Consider the following 19064-nt stretch of genomic DNA (forward strand, 5'->3'; position numbering starts at 1 on the left):
CCAGTCTAGTTCACTGGGGGTTCAGTCTTAGCAGGACCCAGGGCTTCCCCTTCCACTGGTGCTCTTACTAGGATATTCATTGCTACCTATGAGGTCAGAGTCCAGGGTCAGTCCATGTATAGTCTTTAGGTAGTGGCTTAGTCCCTGGAAGCTCTGGTTGCTTGGCATTGTTGTACATATGGGGTCTCGAGCCCCTTCAAGCTCTTCCAGTTCTTTCTCTGATTCCTTCAACAGGGGTCCTATTCTCAGTTCAGTGGTTTGCTGCTGGCATTCGCCTCTGTATTTGCTGTATTCTGGCTGTGTCTCTCAGGAGCGATCTACATCCGGCTCCTGTCAGTCTGCACTTCTTTGCTTCATCCATCTTGTCTAATTGGGTGGCTGTATATGTATGGGCCACATGTGGGGCAGGCTCTGAATGGGTGTTCCTTCAGTCTCTGTTTTAAAAATATGGAACGCTTCACGAATTTGCGTGTCATCCTTGCGCAGGGGCCATGCTAATCTTCTCTGTATCGTTCCAATTTTAGTATATGTGCTGCCGAAGCGAGCACTCCTTTCTCTTTTTGTTAACTTGGGTTGAATTCTATTTTATTAGATATTAGAATGGCTACCCAGCTTGTTTCTTAGGTCCATTTGCTTAGAAAATCTTTTCCCAGCCCTTTACTCTGAGATAATTTTCTGTCTTTTGATGTTGAGGTGTGTTTCTTGTATGCAACAGAATGACAGAACCTGTTTCAAATTCATTCAATTAGCTTGTGTTATTTTGTTGGAGAATTGAGTTCATTGATGTTGAGAAATACTAATGACCAATGATTGAATATTTCCTGTTAGTTTGATGGTGGTGGGTGAGTGTGGGCACCCTCGCTCGTTCACTCACTCACTCGCACACACCTGTGCTTTCCTTCTTTTGGTTTTGTTGGTGTGAAATTACTTGCTGTGTTTTCATGGGTGTACTTATCCTCCTGGGGTTGGAGCGTTCCTTCTAGTATCTTCTATAGAGCTGGATTTGTGGCCAGATATTGCTTAAATTTGACTTCCTTATGGAATATTTTCTTTGCACCATCTGTCAGTTTTGATAATAGGCTGGGCTAGCATCTGTGGTCCTAGAATCTGCAAGACATCTCTAGGCCCTTCCAGCTTTTGGAGTCTCTGTTGAGAAGCCAGGTATAATTCTGATAGGCCTGCCTTTTTTCTTGGAGCTTTTAATTTTCTTTCTTTATTCTATATATTTAGTGTTTTGACTAGTATGTGGCAGAGGGACTTTCTGTTCTGTAAGCTTCTTGTACATTTATAGGCATCTTTTTCTTTAGGTTAGAAAATTTTTCTTCTATGATTTTGTTGAAAATATTTTTCTGGATCTTTGAGCTGGGAATCTTCAATTCCTATTATTATTAGGTTCAGTCTTTTCATAGTGTTCCAGACTGCCTGGATGTTTTGTGTCAGGAACTTTTAGATTTAACATTCTCTTTGACCGATGTATCAGTTTATTCAATCATATCTTCGACACCTGAGAATTCTCTTGTATTTCTTGTATTCTGTTGGTGATGCTTGTGTCTTTAGTTCCTGTTCACTTACTTAGATTCTCCATCTCCAGGATTCCCTCAGTTTATTTTTTTCTTCATTGCTTCTATTTCCATTTTCAGGTATTGAACAGTTTATTAATTTCCTTCACCTGTTTTCATTTTCCTGAATTTCTTTAAGGGATTTATTCATTTCCTTTTTAGGAACCTCTATCATCTTCATAACATTGGATTTAAGATCAGTTTTTTGTGCTTTAGCTCTGCTGGAATATCCAGGACTGGCTGCAGTAGGGTAGCAGGGCTCTGGTGGGCCATGCTCTGACTGTTGCTGTACTCCCACACTGCAGTGCCTCTGGTCGTCTGGGTTTGGCATTATTATAAGTTTAGGTGCTGATTTCTGAGTTTATCTTTGTTAGATGGATCATTTTTGTTTTTCCCCACTTGATTTCAGTTTCCTCTCTGGTCTTCTGGCCTGAGTGGCCTAGGGTTCTGGTGACTAGTGAGTCTTCAAGTCCAATAGGCTGTCTCTGCTGGAGTTTTTGCAGCCTGGGTGACCTCTTGGGTTTTGGGTGCCAATATTGTCTCTTGGGTTCCAAGTGCCTGCATGGCCTCTGGAAATCTGGATACCTGCTTGGTATCTGGGGTTCCTAATATAACATAGTCTTCAGAAAAGCAAAAGTCTTCTGCTGGAGTTGTAGGTCAGAATGGGGGTGCAGTTAGGGGCTGTTGGAAAGGCTCTAAGGAGTGTTGTTGGGCCATGGGCAATGTTTTACCTGGGGTCACTAGTGCTGCTGTGGCCTTCAATAAAGCAGAAATCTTTTGCTGCCTCTACCTCCCAAGTGCTGGGATTAAGGGTGTGTGCCATTACTGCCTGGGACTAAATGTAATTTTTACAAGTTTTTACATTGTGTTAATTTATGGGGGGTGTGGAGTGGGGAGCAGTGTGCCTATCATGGAAGGCATGTAGAAGTTAAAGGAAAACTTGGGTAACTCCATTCTCTGCTTTCACCAAACAGGCCCCAGGGATTGTGATGCATAGTGATTGAACCCAGGACATCAGATTGGGTAGCAAGTGCCTTTTACCCACTATGCTGTCTAGCTAGCTCTGTTGTTGTTGTTGTTGTTGTTGTTGTTGTTATATGTGTTTTGTGTTTGTTCATGTATGAGTATGGATTTACATCTTCTGTGGTACATGTGCATGCTGTGGTGCACATTTGGAACTCAGAGAACAACTTCTTGAGGTCATTATTTTCCACTTTGTTGAGGCAGGATCTCTCATTTCTGCGGCACCAGCTTGCTCACAATCTTCTAACCAATTCTCCTGACTCTACTTGTCTGTCACCAAGTGCCAGGATTACAGGTGCACACATATGGCTTCTTCACATGTTCCAGGATCAGTCTCAGGTCATCAAGCTTACATAGCAAGCCCTTTTACCTGCTGAGCCATTTCATTGGCTCAGTTGTTTTGTTTTGTTGTAAGATGGAATCTTATTGTATAGCTCTGACTGTACTGCACTTTATGAGACCAGGCTTGCCTTGAACTTAACAGAGATCCACCTGCTTTTTATGTGAAAATATTACATGGGTGCTGGGATCTGAACTTTGGTCCTGATGATTGAGCAATAAGCACTCTTAACCACTAAGCCATCATTTTTAATGACGAGATAACATTTCGAGTAGTTGTGCAATAATTATTTCAAGATTTTATGCTTAGCTAGTCTCAAATTTCCGATGTTATATCATGAAGGACAGTCACATTTCAGAGATTATAACAGACGATGCTGCAGAGTCAGAACAGTGAAGACACTTTCTGATTCTTGGTACCAGACGGTCAGTGATTTCCCTGAGCAACATGGATATGGACAGATGCTGGAGCCAGCCATTCGGCCGGGTGTGTCCTGTGCTCTTCCCACCATCCTTAAAGAATTACCAACCTTGAGTGGGGCCTTTGGTTCTGAAAGGGAGGATCAGGAACTTTGGGTGACTGTGTTTCATTCTGTGCTGTGTAAATCTCATGGCTTTTGTCCTTTTTCCAGGTACTCTCTTCTCTTCTGCAGGTCACCCAGCCCCTCCAGGCCCCAACCCCAGCCAAACCAAGTCTCAGAACCCAGACCCATTTGCTGACCTCAGTGATCTCAGCTCTAGCCTCCAAGGTAATGCAGGGTCAACCCTATGTGGTAAGAAACTCCTTTCCAGGGTTGGGGATTTAGTTCAGTGGTAGAGCGCTTGCCTGGCAAATGCAAGGCCCTGGGTTCAGTCCCCAGCTCCAAAAAAAAAAGAAAAAGAAAAAAAAAGCAGCAGCAGCAGCTCCTTTCCATGCTCTATTACACTCCTATGTCCAAGGACCCCAGAAGCTTATGTCTGCTTTCATTCTGAGTGCCCATTGACTAAAAAGCTATAAAAATGAGAGTTGGTAGACCTAATGTTGATGCATGGCCTGTGTGACCATGCAGTATCTGTACCAGCTAACTCCAAGGTTATGGTATTATCCAGGAAGTAGGGCAGCTGAGGAGTTAGTTGGTGAGGCTCTGCTTAGTACTGAGTGTTGGACATCAGCATTCTCATGGTAAAGGTCAACCATGGAGTCAAATGCTACTCCTTGTAATATTCATGCCTGTCTTGGGGCTGGACCACATTTTGTACCTCCTATCTTCACAAGCTGAGCTTCCCAGACGTCATCTCAGGTTTGTCTTCTAAATCTCCTTTAGGCTCCTCCGCTCCTTTGTCAGTATCTCTTCTTCATAACTTCTGAGAAGGGAAGTCCAATAAGCTATAGGGCATGTAGTTTCTGGTTGGGGATATTGTCAGGTTGCTTGTTGCACAGGACTTGCTTGTTCTGGCATCTGTCTTAGGTGGTATTATATTCACTCACTAAAACATAACTGACCTTGGCTGACACTGGGCACCTGACAGAATTTAAAACAGTGCCATGTATAGTTGATTTTTGTAAAAAAGCTTTCAGACCAGGTAGGGGTAGAGGCTTATGCCTGTAATCCCAGCACTCAGGGAACTGGGTAAGAGGATCAGGAGTTCAAATCTTGGCTACATGAGACCCTGTCTCAAAACAGTTACAAAAGCGCTTTTAACTGTAAACATAAAGAAACATGTAGTAGCAATATGGTGGAAATACAACACAAACATGGCAGTCAAGATTGAAAGACACTAAATGTTTGTGTATCACAAGATTGCCCCTCTGCTTAGTATTTTAATTGATCTGTAGGTCTAATGTTCTTTCCACCAAAATCCCAGCAAAGATTTTTGTACAATTTATCTGAGAAAGCAAATAAACTACAATGATTGGGGCTTCTTGTAATGGAGAGTAGTATAGAATCTCCACCCTGACTTTGAGGTACATTCTCTGGCCACAGAAACCAAGACTGTAGTGTTAGCAAAATGCCAGGCACTGATACCTGGATAGGAAGAGAGGACCCAGCTGTGTACCCAAATGGGGACGACAGAAGTATGAAAATTGGTGGAACTGGAACCACTGGATTTGCACAGGCAAGAAAAGGAGTCTCAGCTGTACCTGAACCTCATAGCCCATTGCAGTGGGATGTAAGGAAGTGCAGAAAAGAAGCACAGATCTGAGACTTTCAACTGTGGAAAGACCAAGCAAAAATGTGGGAAAAACATTTTTTTTCGAAAACAGTTTGACAAAGTACTCTACTAAAATATACAACTGTAGTAATAAAAAAAAATGTAATCGTGTGGGGAAATGAGGAGAGGGGCAAAGGTTCCATCACAGTTATTCTGGAATGCCAATGCTCCCATGAGACAATGTTGAATCATCAGCTGCTTTAGGGGAAGATTTGGGTGAAGCAAATCATAGAAATTGAGTTTCTTATATTTACATGTTTCTTAGTCAGGGTTTCTATTCCTACACAAAACATCATGACTAAAAAGCAAATAGAGGAGGAAAGGGTTTGTTTAGCTTACACTTCCACATTGCTGTTCATCCCCAAAGGAAGTCAGGACTGGAACTCAAGCAGGTCAGAAGCAGGATCTGATGCAGAGGCGGGGGGGGGGGGGGGGGGGGGGGTGTTGTTACTTACTGGCTTGCTTCCCCTGGCTTGCTCAAGACTACCCAGCCCAGGGATGGCACCACCCACAATGGGCTGGGCCCTCCCCCCTTTGATCACTAATTGAAAAAATGCCTTACACCTAGATCTCATGGAGGCATTCCCTCAACTGAGGTTCCTTTCTCTGTGATAACATCAGCTTGTGTCAAGTTGACACACAAAACCAGCCGGTACAATTGACCCCTTATCAACTTGACACACAAACCCATGGCTATTAAGCCTCAACCCTTACTTTGTTATTCACCCCCAAGATCTAAATAACTTTAAGAGTCCCACAGTCTTTACAAATTCTTACATATTAAATTTTCAATCCCTTTAAAATATCCAATATCTTTTAAAATTCAAAGTCTTTTTACAATTCAAAGTCTCTTAACTGTGGGCTCCACTAAAATACTTTATTCCTTCAAGAGGGAAAAATATCAGGGTGCAGTCACAATAAAGCAAAATCAAACTAACTATCCAATGTCTGGGATCCACTCACAATCTTCTGGGTCACTTCTCCATCTCTGCCCTTTGTAGCACACACCTTGTCTTCTAGGCTCCAGATGCTTGTGGTCCACGCTGCTGCTCTTGGTAGTCATCTCATGGTACTGACATCTTCAAAACACTGCTGTCTTCTGCTGCAACTAGGTTTCACCAATAGCCTCTCATAGGCTCTCTTCATGGTGCCAAGCCTCAACTCCTTTGCATGGCTTCTCAGTGCCCAGCCTCAGCTGCTCTTCATGACCTCTTCTTCATGCCTTCAAAACCAGTACCACCTGGGTGACTCTTAAACACTACCAAGTCCAGCCTCAGCATGAGGTACAACCTTGGCTATCTCTGGAACACAGCTTCTTTGTGCTTCCAGAAAACACTTCCCAGAGCTTTCACCTCAGTGATGTTGGTCTCTTCTTAATCGCCACTAATTTCTTAGCTCCAACTAAGGTTAGCATCGATTGTCCCAGTAATGCAAAGGTTTCGCTTTAAGTAGTTCTGTTATCTTGTTAATCACAGCTGATTCTTCAAAACTACAAAATCTTCACAATCAGAATAGCAACAGACCTGATAAGAGTCTAATCTTCCCTCTGAAATTTCACAAGCCAGGCCTCCATCTTCTGGACTCCATCCCTGGAACCCCTCCCCCCCCCCCCAGCCCAAGCCAGCCCCCAGAGCCTATGAACAACTAAGGTCTCACTTTAGTGTGATTGGGGCTCCTACAGAAGCTCTTAACATCCCAATAGCTCTTCTAAGTCAAAGTTCCAAAGTCCTTCCACAGTCCTCTCCAAAACATGGTCAGGTTATCACAGGAGTACCCCACTCCAATTTGTCTTAGTCAAGGTTTCTATTCTTGCACAAAACATCATGACTGAAAAGCAAGTTAGAGAGGAAAGGGTTTATTCAGCTTACACTTTCCACATTGCTGTTCCTCTCCAAAGAAGAACTCAACAGGTCAGGAAGCAGGAGCTGATGCAGAGGCCATGGAGGGATGTTACTGGCTTGCTTTGCCTGGCTTGCTCAACTTGCTTTTGTATAGAACCCAAGGCTACCAGCCCAGGGATGGCACCACCCACAAGGGGCCCTCCCTCCTTGATCAGTAATTGAGAAAATACCTTACAGCTGGATTTCATAGAGGCATTTCCTCAACTGAAGCTCCTTTCTCTGTGATAACTTCAGCTTGTGTCAAGTTGACACATAAAACCAGCCAGTACACATGTACTTACAGGAAGGTGAAATAATATAGCCATTTATGGTCTGTTTCTTACAAAAGAAAACATGCAAATATCATAGGACCCTAGTGTTTATCCCAGAGAAATGAGTTTATATTTCTATAAAAATCTACAAGTAAATATTCTGCACGTGCTCAGAGAAGAGCTATTTGTAATATCCAAGAAAATAAACTCTGAATAGATGTTCTTCTGTGGATGAAGATTAAACAAACAGCAGTCCCTTTCATACTGTGAAGTACAAAACTTTCTATCCTTGGCAGTAGAAAGGCATAGGAGTGGGAGTCAGCTGATCACGCCACACTTGCAGTGAGAAAACAAAGAAAGATAAACACATGCTTGCTAATGCTTGGCTTACCTTCTTTGTTCAATCCAGGGTCCCCTTGCCCAAAGGAACGATTTCACCCACAGTTACGGTGGATCTTCCCACATCAATGAATATCATTAAGATAATCCCTGACAACAGGAGACACACCTTTAATCCCAGTGTTTGGGAGGCAGAGGCAGGCAGATCTTTGAGTTTGAGGCCAGCCTGGTCTGCAGAGAGAGTTCCAACAAAGTTAGAACTACACAGAGAAGCCCTGTCTTGGGGAAAAGAGGATAATCTCCACATCATGCCTAGAAGTCATCTATCTCCTAGGTGATTTTAGATACTAACAACGCCATCACAGGGTCACAGGGGAACTTCATTGCTGGGGACATTGTGTGAAGATTCTCTAGACTTCTTAGCATGTATTGCAACTTCTCCCCCCCCCCCCCCCCCCGACCTGAGGACCGAACCCAGGGCCTTGCACTTGCTAGGCAAGCACTCTACCACTGAGCTAAATCCCCAACCCCGTATTGCAACTTCTGTGATTACTATTTCACAGAAATTTAAAGAGTCAGCCACGCATTTGAGTCAGAGTCCACACAAGAAGACCGCCCCTGGACCACTCAGCAGATGGGGTATCCTAACATCTAACTTCATTCAGAAACATTGAGCAACACAGCACTTGTGTTAGGTGGAAGAGATCAGCTAAGTGAGGGTGGTTTATGAGTGCACGTCCCAGCAGTACAGTATCCTCAGCCCCAGAAGTAACTCATCATTTGGCTATGAGACTTACACATGTCCCCTGGTGTCTCCCCAGGCTTGCCTGCTGGACTTCCTGCAGGGAGCTTCGTTGGCACATCAGCCACCACTCACAAAAGCAACAGCTCCTGGCAGACAACTCGTCCCACAGCCCCTGGAACCTCATGGCCCCCGCAGGCCAAGCCAGCCCCCAGAGCCTCTGAACAACTAAGGTCTCACTTTAGTGTGATTGGGGCCCGAGAAGAGAGAGGTGTCCGTGCGCCCAGCTTTGGTAAGTCCTGCATTTACATGCTGGTTGGAAGTAGAGCCCCTTGTTCCCTGCTCAGAGCCGACCAAGACAGTTGTATTTATGGTGCTCACAGAGGCTACCCCAAGGTAGCCGATTTGGATTTGTATGCTGGTGTCTTGGGGCATCTCTGCAGGCCTGGCCCCTCTCACCTCCCCATTCCCAATGGCTTTTAACAGATGGTACTGAGGCCATGTTTTATTTCCTGTCCAGGTATCAGAACAGACAACACCTAGGTAAAAAGCAGTCAATGTCTATAAAAAGGGTCTATTTTTTTTTTCCCAGCCCAAAAGCCAAAGGTCTCAGAAAATGATTTTGAAGATCTGCTGCCTAATCAAGGCTTCTCTAAGTCTGACAAGAAGGGGCCAAAGACCATGGCAGAGATGCGGAAACAGGAACTTGCCAGAGATACAGACCCATTCAAATTGAAGGTGGGTAACTCCAGGGTCCAGGTCACACTGTAAAGGCCAGTGTCTCCAGCCAAAGACTTGTTATGTATGGACCTGGCACCTGGAGTTCCTTGGAGTATATTCCTGGGCAACTTGATATTATACTTAGTGTTTCCTCATGGGCACTGGGGATCAGTGAGGGATGCAGGCACCAGACAGGGCTTCTAGTACTCTAGATGTATTTGACCTTGGCCTTGAGCTAGCAAAAGAGCATTGCTCAGACTTGTGCCTATCAAAACCAAGGTTTCGTCTGACTATTGAAGACAGCAATTTGTTTGGGTTCTGGTTTTGACCTAGAGCCCTTATAGTGGAGTGAGAAGGAGTCAGCATAGCACAATGACCAGAATATCCCACGTGCATGTGTGCATGCGACCCTGGCTGTCCTAGAACTCTATTTGTAAACCAGGCTCCTCGCAGACTCACAGAGGTTCACCTGCCTCTGCCTCTCAAGTGCTGGAATTAAAGGCATGTACCACCACACCCAGCTGAGGTTAGTTCTTTAGGGCATGGTGTAGCCACTCCCTTAAGAACTACCTGAAAGGTTACCAGGAGCCCACTTGTCCTCATTGAACCCTGTTCCTTGATCAGGAGGCTTTACTGAGAGTTTAGGAGTTTGTATCTAGCTGAAAGGATTATCAGTTCCATCCATGGTACCTTCTATCCACAAATCACAGTAGCCTGATCGGGTGGGCTTAGTGCTGGGATTGAGAGGTCCAGGTTGGGGACCTTCTGGATATCAGGGAATAGGGGAAGAGGGAAGTACAACTATGGTTGCCCTGTTCTCCTATAGGAGTAAACAAAGAGGTACCAAACCATGTTCTTGAGGCCTCCACAGAATCTTGCTTCCCAGGCCATAGGTGATCTTTCACTTGAGGACCAGGTCCATTGAAATATGATGCACCCACCCTCTTCAGCATCTGAATATCCTTCAGTATTTCAAATGCCGCTTACCTTGATTTCCCCACCCTACCCTCCACACAGCAGGGAGGGAGGTATCCTAAATACAGCTCCTTCCTGAGGGTCTGTCTACATTGATGTCTGTAGCTTTTGGACTGGATTGAAGGCAAAGAGAGGAATATTCGTGCACTGCTGTCCACTCTGCACACAGTATTGTGGGATGGGGAGAGCCGCTGGACACCTGTGAGTATGGCTGACCTGGTGACTCCAGAGCAGGTGAAGAAGCAGTACCGCCGTGCAGTGCTGGTAGTGCATCCTGATAAGGTAAGTGTATGGGGAGGCAGTTCCCAGGATGCTAGACCTTGGGCTTCTGGACCTTGTGCTTGTGGTTGGGTTGTCTCTGCCTCTCATCGCCTGGGGGCCTGCTGGCTGTGTTCTATGAAAGGAGCTGGTGGGAAGGTGGGCTGAGTAGTCAGGCTGGCTCTCACCCCATTGCCCACAGGCCACAGGGCAGCCATATGAACAGTCTGCCAAGATGATCTTCATGGAGCTGAATGATGCATGGTCTGAGTTTGAAAACCAGGGCTCAAGGCCCCTCTTCTGAGGCCTGTGATGACTATGGCTGCAGGAGCTGCTCATGAATCCTGAATGCTGCTGGCCTGACTGAGGCACAAATGGGACCATAACAGGTGTGGCAGGTGATATCGCCCCAGGGGCCTGGACCATCTACTCCCAATCATCCCTGCATTCATCATGGACAAATACCATTCCATGGCTGGGAGAGAAAGCATTCCTCAGATCTGATATTTGTTGTTTTGTTTTTCTTTTTCTTGTCCCAGAGGAAAAGTGTTGATTTATATTCCTTCCACAGCTGTCACAATTTGTGATTTACTTGGTGTCTGGTGGCTGTCACCTCTTGAATGGCACATGTCGCTGGCACTTCTCTCCTGTAATTTCTTCAAATATGGGGTGCATCCACACCCCACTCTGATAAGTTTGCCAATCATCTGTACATAATTAAACTATTTTCCGATGGCTGGTGCAGTGTCTGCTTGTAAAGCACTTCTTACCTAGTTCCTGGTCATGTATGTGTTCACCTGTTTTTACCTGTGGTGGATGGTAGGTTGTGCAGTTGGCCTAGAATGGGCTGTAAAGACCACTGCGACCAGCACTGATGCCATCCTCACTGAGCATTTTGCTGGAGAAAAGTTCTGGAATCATCAGAAGGGAGTCCACAACACTGGGTTTCTCCCAAGGCCTGGAGTCTTAGGCCACCTTCAGTAATTCTACGGTTCTTCATCTTAGCTCATAACTAGTGTCCTCAGAGGGGTGTCGGGACACTTCCACCTGCCAGGGGCTGCAGGGTTGGGTCATGTTGTCTGCAAACACTTCCTCTACTGACTGGATCTCAGCCTCTAGGAACTCTAATGAAAACTTGAGTCAGTGGCCCAGGCCTAAAACCCACTGATGAAGAAATGTTGAGGTGAGTGTAAGCTCAATGTTAGGTCTTCGTCACTGTGTAGATAAGACACGGCCATGGAGCTTATGCTGCCCCTTGGACTGACATCCTTGGTCAGAGTTCAGTTTGAGGTATAGAATACTGCTTCAAAAGAAACCAGCAGGTAGGCAGCCAACCATGATTGTAATACTAATTGGAGCTCAATAAAAGAGGCCCCTAGACCGCAAGGATTTGGGTCTGAAGCATACAAGTATGTATTGATTAGGACAATACTGACCAAACCAGGATGTCCCAGGTTTAAGTCAGTGTCAAAATCAGACACATTCCTGGTACCAGGGTCTGGTTGTAAAGCACTCTGGTGATCTGTTTCTAATTCTTTGGGGATTAGGGAAAGAACTTTGTGTTAACATTCAGGAAATTCAAAACATTATTTCTTCAACTGCCTCAATCACAGGTAGATAGGCTTCACCATAGAGCTTTTGGACTGTAGCCCATGGATGATGACTTGAATTCAGCCAGATATGACTAATTCATCTTCCTCTGGAGGTCTGTAAGTAGCATCTGTCTACAGGGACCTAAGGAATCATCTTATTGGCAGAGCACTTGCCACTTCCTGTGTGACCTCTTAATCTAGAATGTAAGTCATCCCTGTGATGCCAGCTGAAACCCAGATAAACATGCAAGTCCTGAAGGGCATAGTAGCTCCTTGAGTAAAATAGACGTGTATGTAAGACAGCTTGTCTGTGAGCCACTAGCTGCTGAACGCTTGACTTAGAGATGGGGTGTGCATCTGGCTAGGCTAACAAAGCAAGAGCAGACACGAGGTGGTGAGTACAGACAGTGGGGTCTAATGCACCTTAGGATGAAAGCCTGAGAAGGAGCTATTCTGCCACTCTATTGACCAGGAACTGTGAATGGTCTTGTCCAGGAGGACAGCTGAGATCGTACCCTCACTGAGCAAGAGATGGAAAGCAGGCGTCATGAATAGCTTGGATGTTAAAGTCATGTATGTTATGGGAGTTGTTCCCATGTGCTGCTCTGTTCCAGTCTGCCATCACTTCAGTCACCTTGTGGGTCTGCTGCAGAGGAAAATGTTACTCCTTTAGCTGTGGTCACTGCTGGCAGGACCCTAGGGACAAGTGTGCTCTCCCAGTAGAACAGTGTTGGGAAACCTAGCTACCATCACCAGAGTGGATGCCAGGTGGGCCCAGCTCCAGCCCTGGGAAGCTAGAAGTTTGTGGTTGCTACTCCCGAACACCATAATGGCCTTAGTTCCATGTCCACATCAGTTGGTGACCAAAGCTCCAGTTTGGCAGACCTGAGCCTCCTTCCTTGCCACTCAGTGCCACTGCCACTAGCCCAGTGCAGACCCAGAGTCTTGAGTCAGGGTTGAGGAGCGCTATCTACCCTGCTCTATGATAGGTGATACTTAGCACCATCCACCGCTCCCTTAATCTGACCCTGAAAGCTGCAGGCCTCATTCTGTCTGTCACCCCATTGTTTAATGACTCCGTTTGCTATGCATTGCTGCTATTTTAGTGTTCAGTTCTTTTAAAAAATAATGAGCAGACTGGATAGAAGCCAAGATTTGTGCACATCAGAATTGCTCAGGGTTCCCAGCTCAAGCCTGATAGCTCAAGCAGACACTGGAGCTCTTTGGTTATGTTAGGGAGTGTCCACACATTCATTGCTCCCCAAGAGAGGGCTTGTGCAAGGTAGTCGGTGGGATCCAATGGGTGGTAAACAGCTTCTAGTGGTGGGGAAAAGGTAGACTCGGGGATCTTTGGAACTATGAAGAGGTAAGACTAGTGTTGGGCAACTTGCTGGTTCCCTATGGACATTGGTTGTACCAGGCTTTGTGCCCCCTGCCTTTATGGTCCAGCCCTCCTGGTGTCTCCAGTGCCCATTCTGCCAACCCCACAACATGGAGTTCTCCCAAACTTTCCTTACCCCAGGTCTAAATGTTGGACGCCAAATTTTCCCCACAGTGTATTGGTTTTAACACCTCCCCCTCTGGGGGTTGAAGGTGCAGATCTCCCACTGTACCTGACCTCACCCTTGGAAGCCCTTTGGGGCCATAAACCACAGTTGTAATTAAGGGACAATAAGTTACTTGCCCAGACTCACAGAAGTTTTGGAGAGTGTGGTCATTGTAGAATGAGGAAGGAAACAGAAAAGAGACACTGAAAAACAAAGTCCCACCCAAGAGTACTGGCACCCAAAAGGTACTCATGCATGAGTTTTGAAAGCACCCACATGTGGAGAAAAATACACAGACAGCACAAATCACAGCCTAGACACTGCTCTTGAAATGCTCCTGAATGGTGTAATTTCCTACCTGACAGCCAGCCAAGAGCTGTCTGCTTTCTAAGTAGATAGGCCTGTCTAGCAAGGCCTTACTTAGCACATGGACAGTGCTTTCACGTTACTCTTTAAACACCCTAATAGTGATAATCCCCACCCCACCCCCGCCTCCATATTTTGAGAGAACTGCTTTTAGGGGACCTAGGATGCAGATGTGGGCCTGTTTTTGTTAACTGTGGCCTCCAGATAAGGATGAACAGAGAGCCCACCTTAAAAGAAGTAGATGGGTACCTGGTGGGAAGGTTTATGAAAGTGGCCTGCAGTGCAGGGTTGGCAAATGCACCAAGAGCCCACTCTTAGGATGGGGTATATCCAGATTATCTAAGGGACAAAAGGATGATGCAGGTTGGCCCCCACAGGACTCAACAGCCTTTAGATGGTGCTCACAACCTCACTCAGCTTGATACATCTCAGACCCCAACATCAGTGCACAGCCTGGTGGAGCTCTTGGTTCTAGTACTACAGCTGGAGGTGGCCAAGTTCAGGCAGGTTGGCCAGTAGCTGTGTGTAGGGTCTTGGGCCACAAATGCTCTGGTTTGTGGTCTGTGCCCTTAAGGGTCAGGGCCCAGAGAGAGTTCCAATTCACAACAAAAGGTTGAATGACATTTTTATGCTCAGTACAGTCTTGCTGTGACTAGCCCTTACAGCAGGCCTTCTGGGATTCAAGGAATCCACCTCCCTGTGCTTGGGCCACAGGATACTACAAGCATCACTGAGGTCTTGGAAGTGTAAGAGGAGAAAGTGAGGTTGTCCTTACATTAGCAATAATAGGACAGTTGACTGCGGCTACTACAGTGATTCTCAGACCCTGGACTGAGACTGAGGGTTTGACCCAGAACCCGGGGCCCTCAGCCCAAGTTGTATGAATATGAGAATAGGTTCCAGGTAGAAGTGCCATCCATGCCGTGTTATCAGGGCAGAGGAGATAGTCTTCTCTCTGAACCCTCCTGATGAGTGTCAGTTCTGCTGAGGACTGCTCTGTGAGGATCCTTTGCTGGACTTAACCTGTGAATATTCCTTTATTCATGTAAAATTGTCTGAACCCCTCATTGGAATTCTGACCTTGATCCCAAATACTACAAGACCATCTGTGGAGCAAAAGAAACCATGTTCTAGGAACAACATTATGGTGGTAGCCTGGGGCTCTAGTTCTCACTCTGCATAGCACATAGACAAAACAAAAAATGAACATGGAAAAGATTACTCCTGAGCTAGAGAATGGAGGCCTCCTCATCACCTAAGGTAGAATAGTAATCAAAGGAGCAAGGCCCAGGTCCTGTGAGACTTGATCCTTATAAGTAGAGTCTTAGGCCACTCTAAGAGGTGTCATCAAATACACAATAATCATTCTGTGATGCAAGAGCACAGAATGTGACAGGTACTGCCAAAGCCCTGTGTGCGCACTGCAGTGCCTACCCTACAGGTCTGCGTAGTTAGGGACTCTACGTGCAAGCCAAATCCTGACCCAGATGGCCTCACTGGGGCGAAAGTGACCCTCAAAGGAGCATGGAAACCCTGGTGTTTGGGAGGAAGACTTGGGGACACAGCACCCACCCATACTGCTGATTGGTAGGCTCTGGCATCAACATTTACTCAAAACTGAACTTCACACACCTGCTGCAGCCACCTCACCCTGGTTCCTCCCAGGTTTCCTGAGCCAAGCACAGGGGTCAGTAGAATATACTGCAGGTAGCATGCCCTCATGCAGCTGCTCCTGAATCATGGGTCCTACCACCACAAGGGGTTAGTGTGGACACTAGGTATGGTGTAAGAAAGTCCACGACCAAGTCTTCCCTTCCAGACTTCAAGGAATAAAGGAGCTAACCATTTGTCAGTCTGCACAAGAGCAACAAAACAGTCCTCTGTGGGATGCTGAGCAGCAGATAGTATGACAGGCATCCTTCAGAAAAGAGAAGGGAATACCACAAGCTATTGCTCAGTACCCTATGCATATTGGAGATGTCAAGGGCAGAACCTGCCAAGAGAGAATTCTAAGCAAGGGCAGCAGAAACTCTCTTAGGTCCTCCAAGATGTTTCTAAGTAAAGATCTGTGTGTATGATGTGAAACCTTCAAATCCTGGCCCAAAAAAAGTGGGCACTGGAACCTCAACAGCTCACAGAGCACACAAACATCAGTACGTGGGTTGGCATAAAAGAATTTTTTAAGGAAGTGTCTCACTGTGTAGCCCAGCCTAGCCTTCCTTAAACTCCCATGTGCTGTAACTACAGACACACACTACCATGCCTGTCTTAAAATTTGTGTTGTCTTATTGCTAAGGTTAAAACAGTCCTAATACATGATGAGGTATAGGGGATTCATAGAAATAAAATGTTGCAAATATCTCATACAGAGGAAGGAACACGTAAAGGTCAGCAGAGATGAGCAAAAGCTGTATAAACTCCAGTAAAGCCCTTGGAATGCAAAATAAAAGGATAATCAAATCAGGACAAAAGTAGATCCTGTAAGATAGTCAATGAACCAGAATGAAGTCAAAGCTGGGTGTGGTGGTACACACTTAATCCCAGCATTCAGGAGGGGAGGCAGAGGTAGATCTCTGTGGTTATGGTCTACATAATGAATTCCAGAATAGCCAGAGCTATGTAGAGAGACTCTGCCTCAAAAAACAACAAAAAGGAAGGAAAGAAAGGGAAAGAAGGAAGGAAAGAAAAAAATAATAGAAATAATTTTAAAACAAGATGGTAGACATAAATTTGATTAAAATGTTAAAAATATTACTGAAAGGAAGAGATATTTCAGTATCTGAACAATATTAGGTTTTTGGTGTATGTGTGTGTAAACCTACTTTAAATATAAAGATGGTGTAGACGGCCATGTAGCTCAGTCTTAGAGCACTGCCTAGTAAGAATATGAGATTCTGGGTGTAACCCCAAGTAACCCTCAGAGAAAAGAATGGACTGTGGACCACTAAGAACAATGGGCAAGTTGGCCATATCAAACCAAGCAGACCTCAATATGTGCAATATAACAAAAACAGAAAGTAGGTGAGTGTGGTGACTCACCCCTGTAATCCCAACACTCTGGAGGCCAAAGCAGTAGAATCTACATGAAATGAATAAATTTCACAATGATCAATGATCAGGAAACTTAAATGTATTCAAAATGCTAGAACTTTGAAATATATGAAGCAAAACTGGTGAAGCATGAAAGGACAGATAAATCCACAGTTACAATCCTTCAGTAATACTTCTTCATTAATTGATTGTAAGTACACGGAAAATCAGTAAGACTAGACTAACAACTTTGACATATATATAAAATATTCTAAGACTGAAGAACTCACATTCATTTTCAAACAGGAAACAAAGCATCTGGCAAGTCTCAACAAATCAGAAAACAGCAAAGAGCACGTTTGCTGACCAGAGCAGAATTAAATTATAATTCAGCTGTAGAAAAAAAAATATGTTTCTCAATTCAAAATACTTGGAGTCAAGTAAAAAGGTCTAAAGTAACCCATGTGTCAAAGGAGAAATTACAGAAAATGTATTGAAATAAATAAAAATGAGTTATGAGCATGTTAAAATTTATAACAGCAAGAAAAATGAAGCCACGTGGTGGTGGCTCATACCTTTAATCCCAGCACTTGAGAGGCAGAGGCAGGCAGATCTCTATGAGTTCAAGGCCAGCCTAGTCTGCAGAACAAGTTTTAGGACAGTCAAGATCACAGAGAAACCTTGTCTGAAAAGGAAAAGTGAAAAGAAAGAAAAAAGTGAGAGAAAGAAAAGGGAAGGAAGGAAGGAAGAAAAAGAAAGAAAGAAAGAAAGAAAGAAAGAAAGAAAGAAAGAAAGAAAGAAGGAAAGAAAGAAAGAAAGAAAGAAAGAAAGAAAGAGAAAAGAAAGAAAGAGTGGATATTAGCCCAAAAGCTGGAATTACCCAAGATACAATCTGCAGACCACATGAAGCTCAAGAAGAAGGATGACCAAAGTACAGATGCTTCAGTCTTTCTTAGAAGGGGGAACAAAAATAGTCATAGGAGGAAATATGAAAACAAAGTTTGGAGCAGAGACTGAAGAAAAAGCCATCCAGAGACTATCCCACCTGGGGATCCAGCCCATATACATACAGCCACCAAGCCCAAACGATATTGCTGATGCCAAGAAGTGCATGCTGACAGGAGCCTGATATAGTTGTCTTCTGCCAGAGCATGACAAATACAGAGGCAGATGTTCACAGCCAATCATTGAGCTGAGAACGGGGTCCCCCATTGGAGGAGTTAGAGAAAGGACTGAAGGAGCTGAAGGGGCTTGCAACCACATAAGAACAATACCAACCAACCAGAGCTGCCAGGGATTAAACCACCATCCAATGAGTACACATGGCCAGACCCATGGCTCCAGCTGCATATGTAGCAGAGGATAGCCTTGTTGGGCACCAAAGGGAGGAGAAACCCTTGGTCCTGCCAAGGCTCCTCCCCACCCCCAGTGTAGGGGAATGTGATGGCAGGGAGGCAGGAAGGGGTTGGTGGTTGGGGAAGGGGAACACCCTTATGTAAGAAGAGGGAGCAGGGATGGGATAGGGGGTTTATGGACTGGAAACCAGGAAAGGGGATAACATTTGAAAAAAAAATCCAATAAAGAAGAAAGACTAAAATCCAAAAGTAAATCGAACCAAAGCAAATTGGAGGGATGAAATAGAAAAGACAAGTGTTGACATCAGTATAAAAAATACAACATAGGAGACAGTCAGACAATCTGAGTTTGATCCCTAGAACCCATACAAAAGTGCAAAGAAACAAACCTGTTCTTTAGCCACATATATATTGTTGCACACCCATGCCCTCCCCTACATTAATGATAAATATAAAACACTTTTTAAAATACAAAATAGGAGGAAAATTAGCTTAAGTCTAAATTTTGAAAAGCTCAATAAATTTGACAGATACCTATAGATTTCTTAAGGTACAAAGGCGAAAATACAAATTACAAGTACTAAGAATGAAAGGATTTATGAAATTGGGAAGGGCACTATCACAGCAGAGCCTAAAAGCACTAAAAGAAATGTTATGAAATGAAATAAATACCTTAGATGAAATGGACACACACTTAAGACCTAAATTATCAAAACTGATGTATATGCTGAACCAAGTGGTAGTGGTACAAGACCTACCCGTCAGAAGGCTGAGCTACAAGGACCCAAATATCTCAAAAATTCTAGGTCTACCTGGGCTATAGACTGCGCTGAAGGCTACTTTAGGGAACAAAGCAAACTCAAGGCCAGCATGG

At 44.8% G+C, this 19064-nt stretch overlaps 1 protein-coding gene and 1 non-coding gene across 10 annotated transcripts in view; one reads left to right on the top strand and one right to left on the bottom strand.

The window, feature by feature from the left end:
* The window catches only part of Gak (cyclin G associated kinase), a 73522-nt gene extending 62484 nt beyond the window's left edge, over nucleotides 1-11038 (top strand). For 8 of the 9 annotated variants that reach the window (XR_015636827.1, XR_015636823.1, XR_015636825.1 and 5 more), the window contains 5 exons: nucleotides 3554-3670; nucleotides 8427-8639; nucleotides 8940-9085; nucleotides 10148-10324; nucleotides 10503-11038. Coding sequence is in view for 4 of the 9 variants with exons in the window: in XM_087584406.1 (XP_087440532.1) it covers nucleotides 3554-3670; nucleotides 8427-8639; nucleotides 8940-9085; nucleotides 10148-10324; nucleotides 10503-10604 (755 nt within the window). In the remaining 5 variants the exon portion in view is untranslated. 9 annotated transcript variants of the gene reach the window in all.
* LOC120096867 (U6 spliceosomal RNA) lies at nucleotides 442-548 on the bottom strand. Its single transcript, XR_015637824.1, has one exon. It is a non-coding gene; the product is annotated as a U6 spliceosomal RNA (small nuclear RNA).
* Nucleotides 11039-19064: the final 8026 nt, after the last annotated feature.

The sequence above is a fragment of the Rattus norvegicus genome, chromosome 14 (assembly GCF_021556685.1).
Source record: "Rattus norvegicus strain SHRSP/BbbUtx chromosome 14, alternate assembly SHRSP_T2T, whole genome shotgun sequence".
In the NCBI taxonomy this organism is placed as follows: Eukaryota; Metazoa; Chordata; class Mammalia; order Rodentia; family Muridae; genus Rattus; species Rattus norvegicus.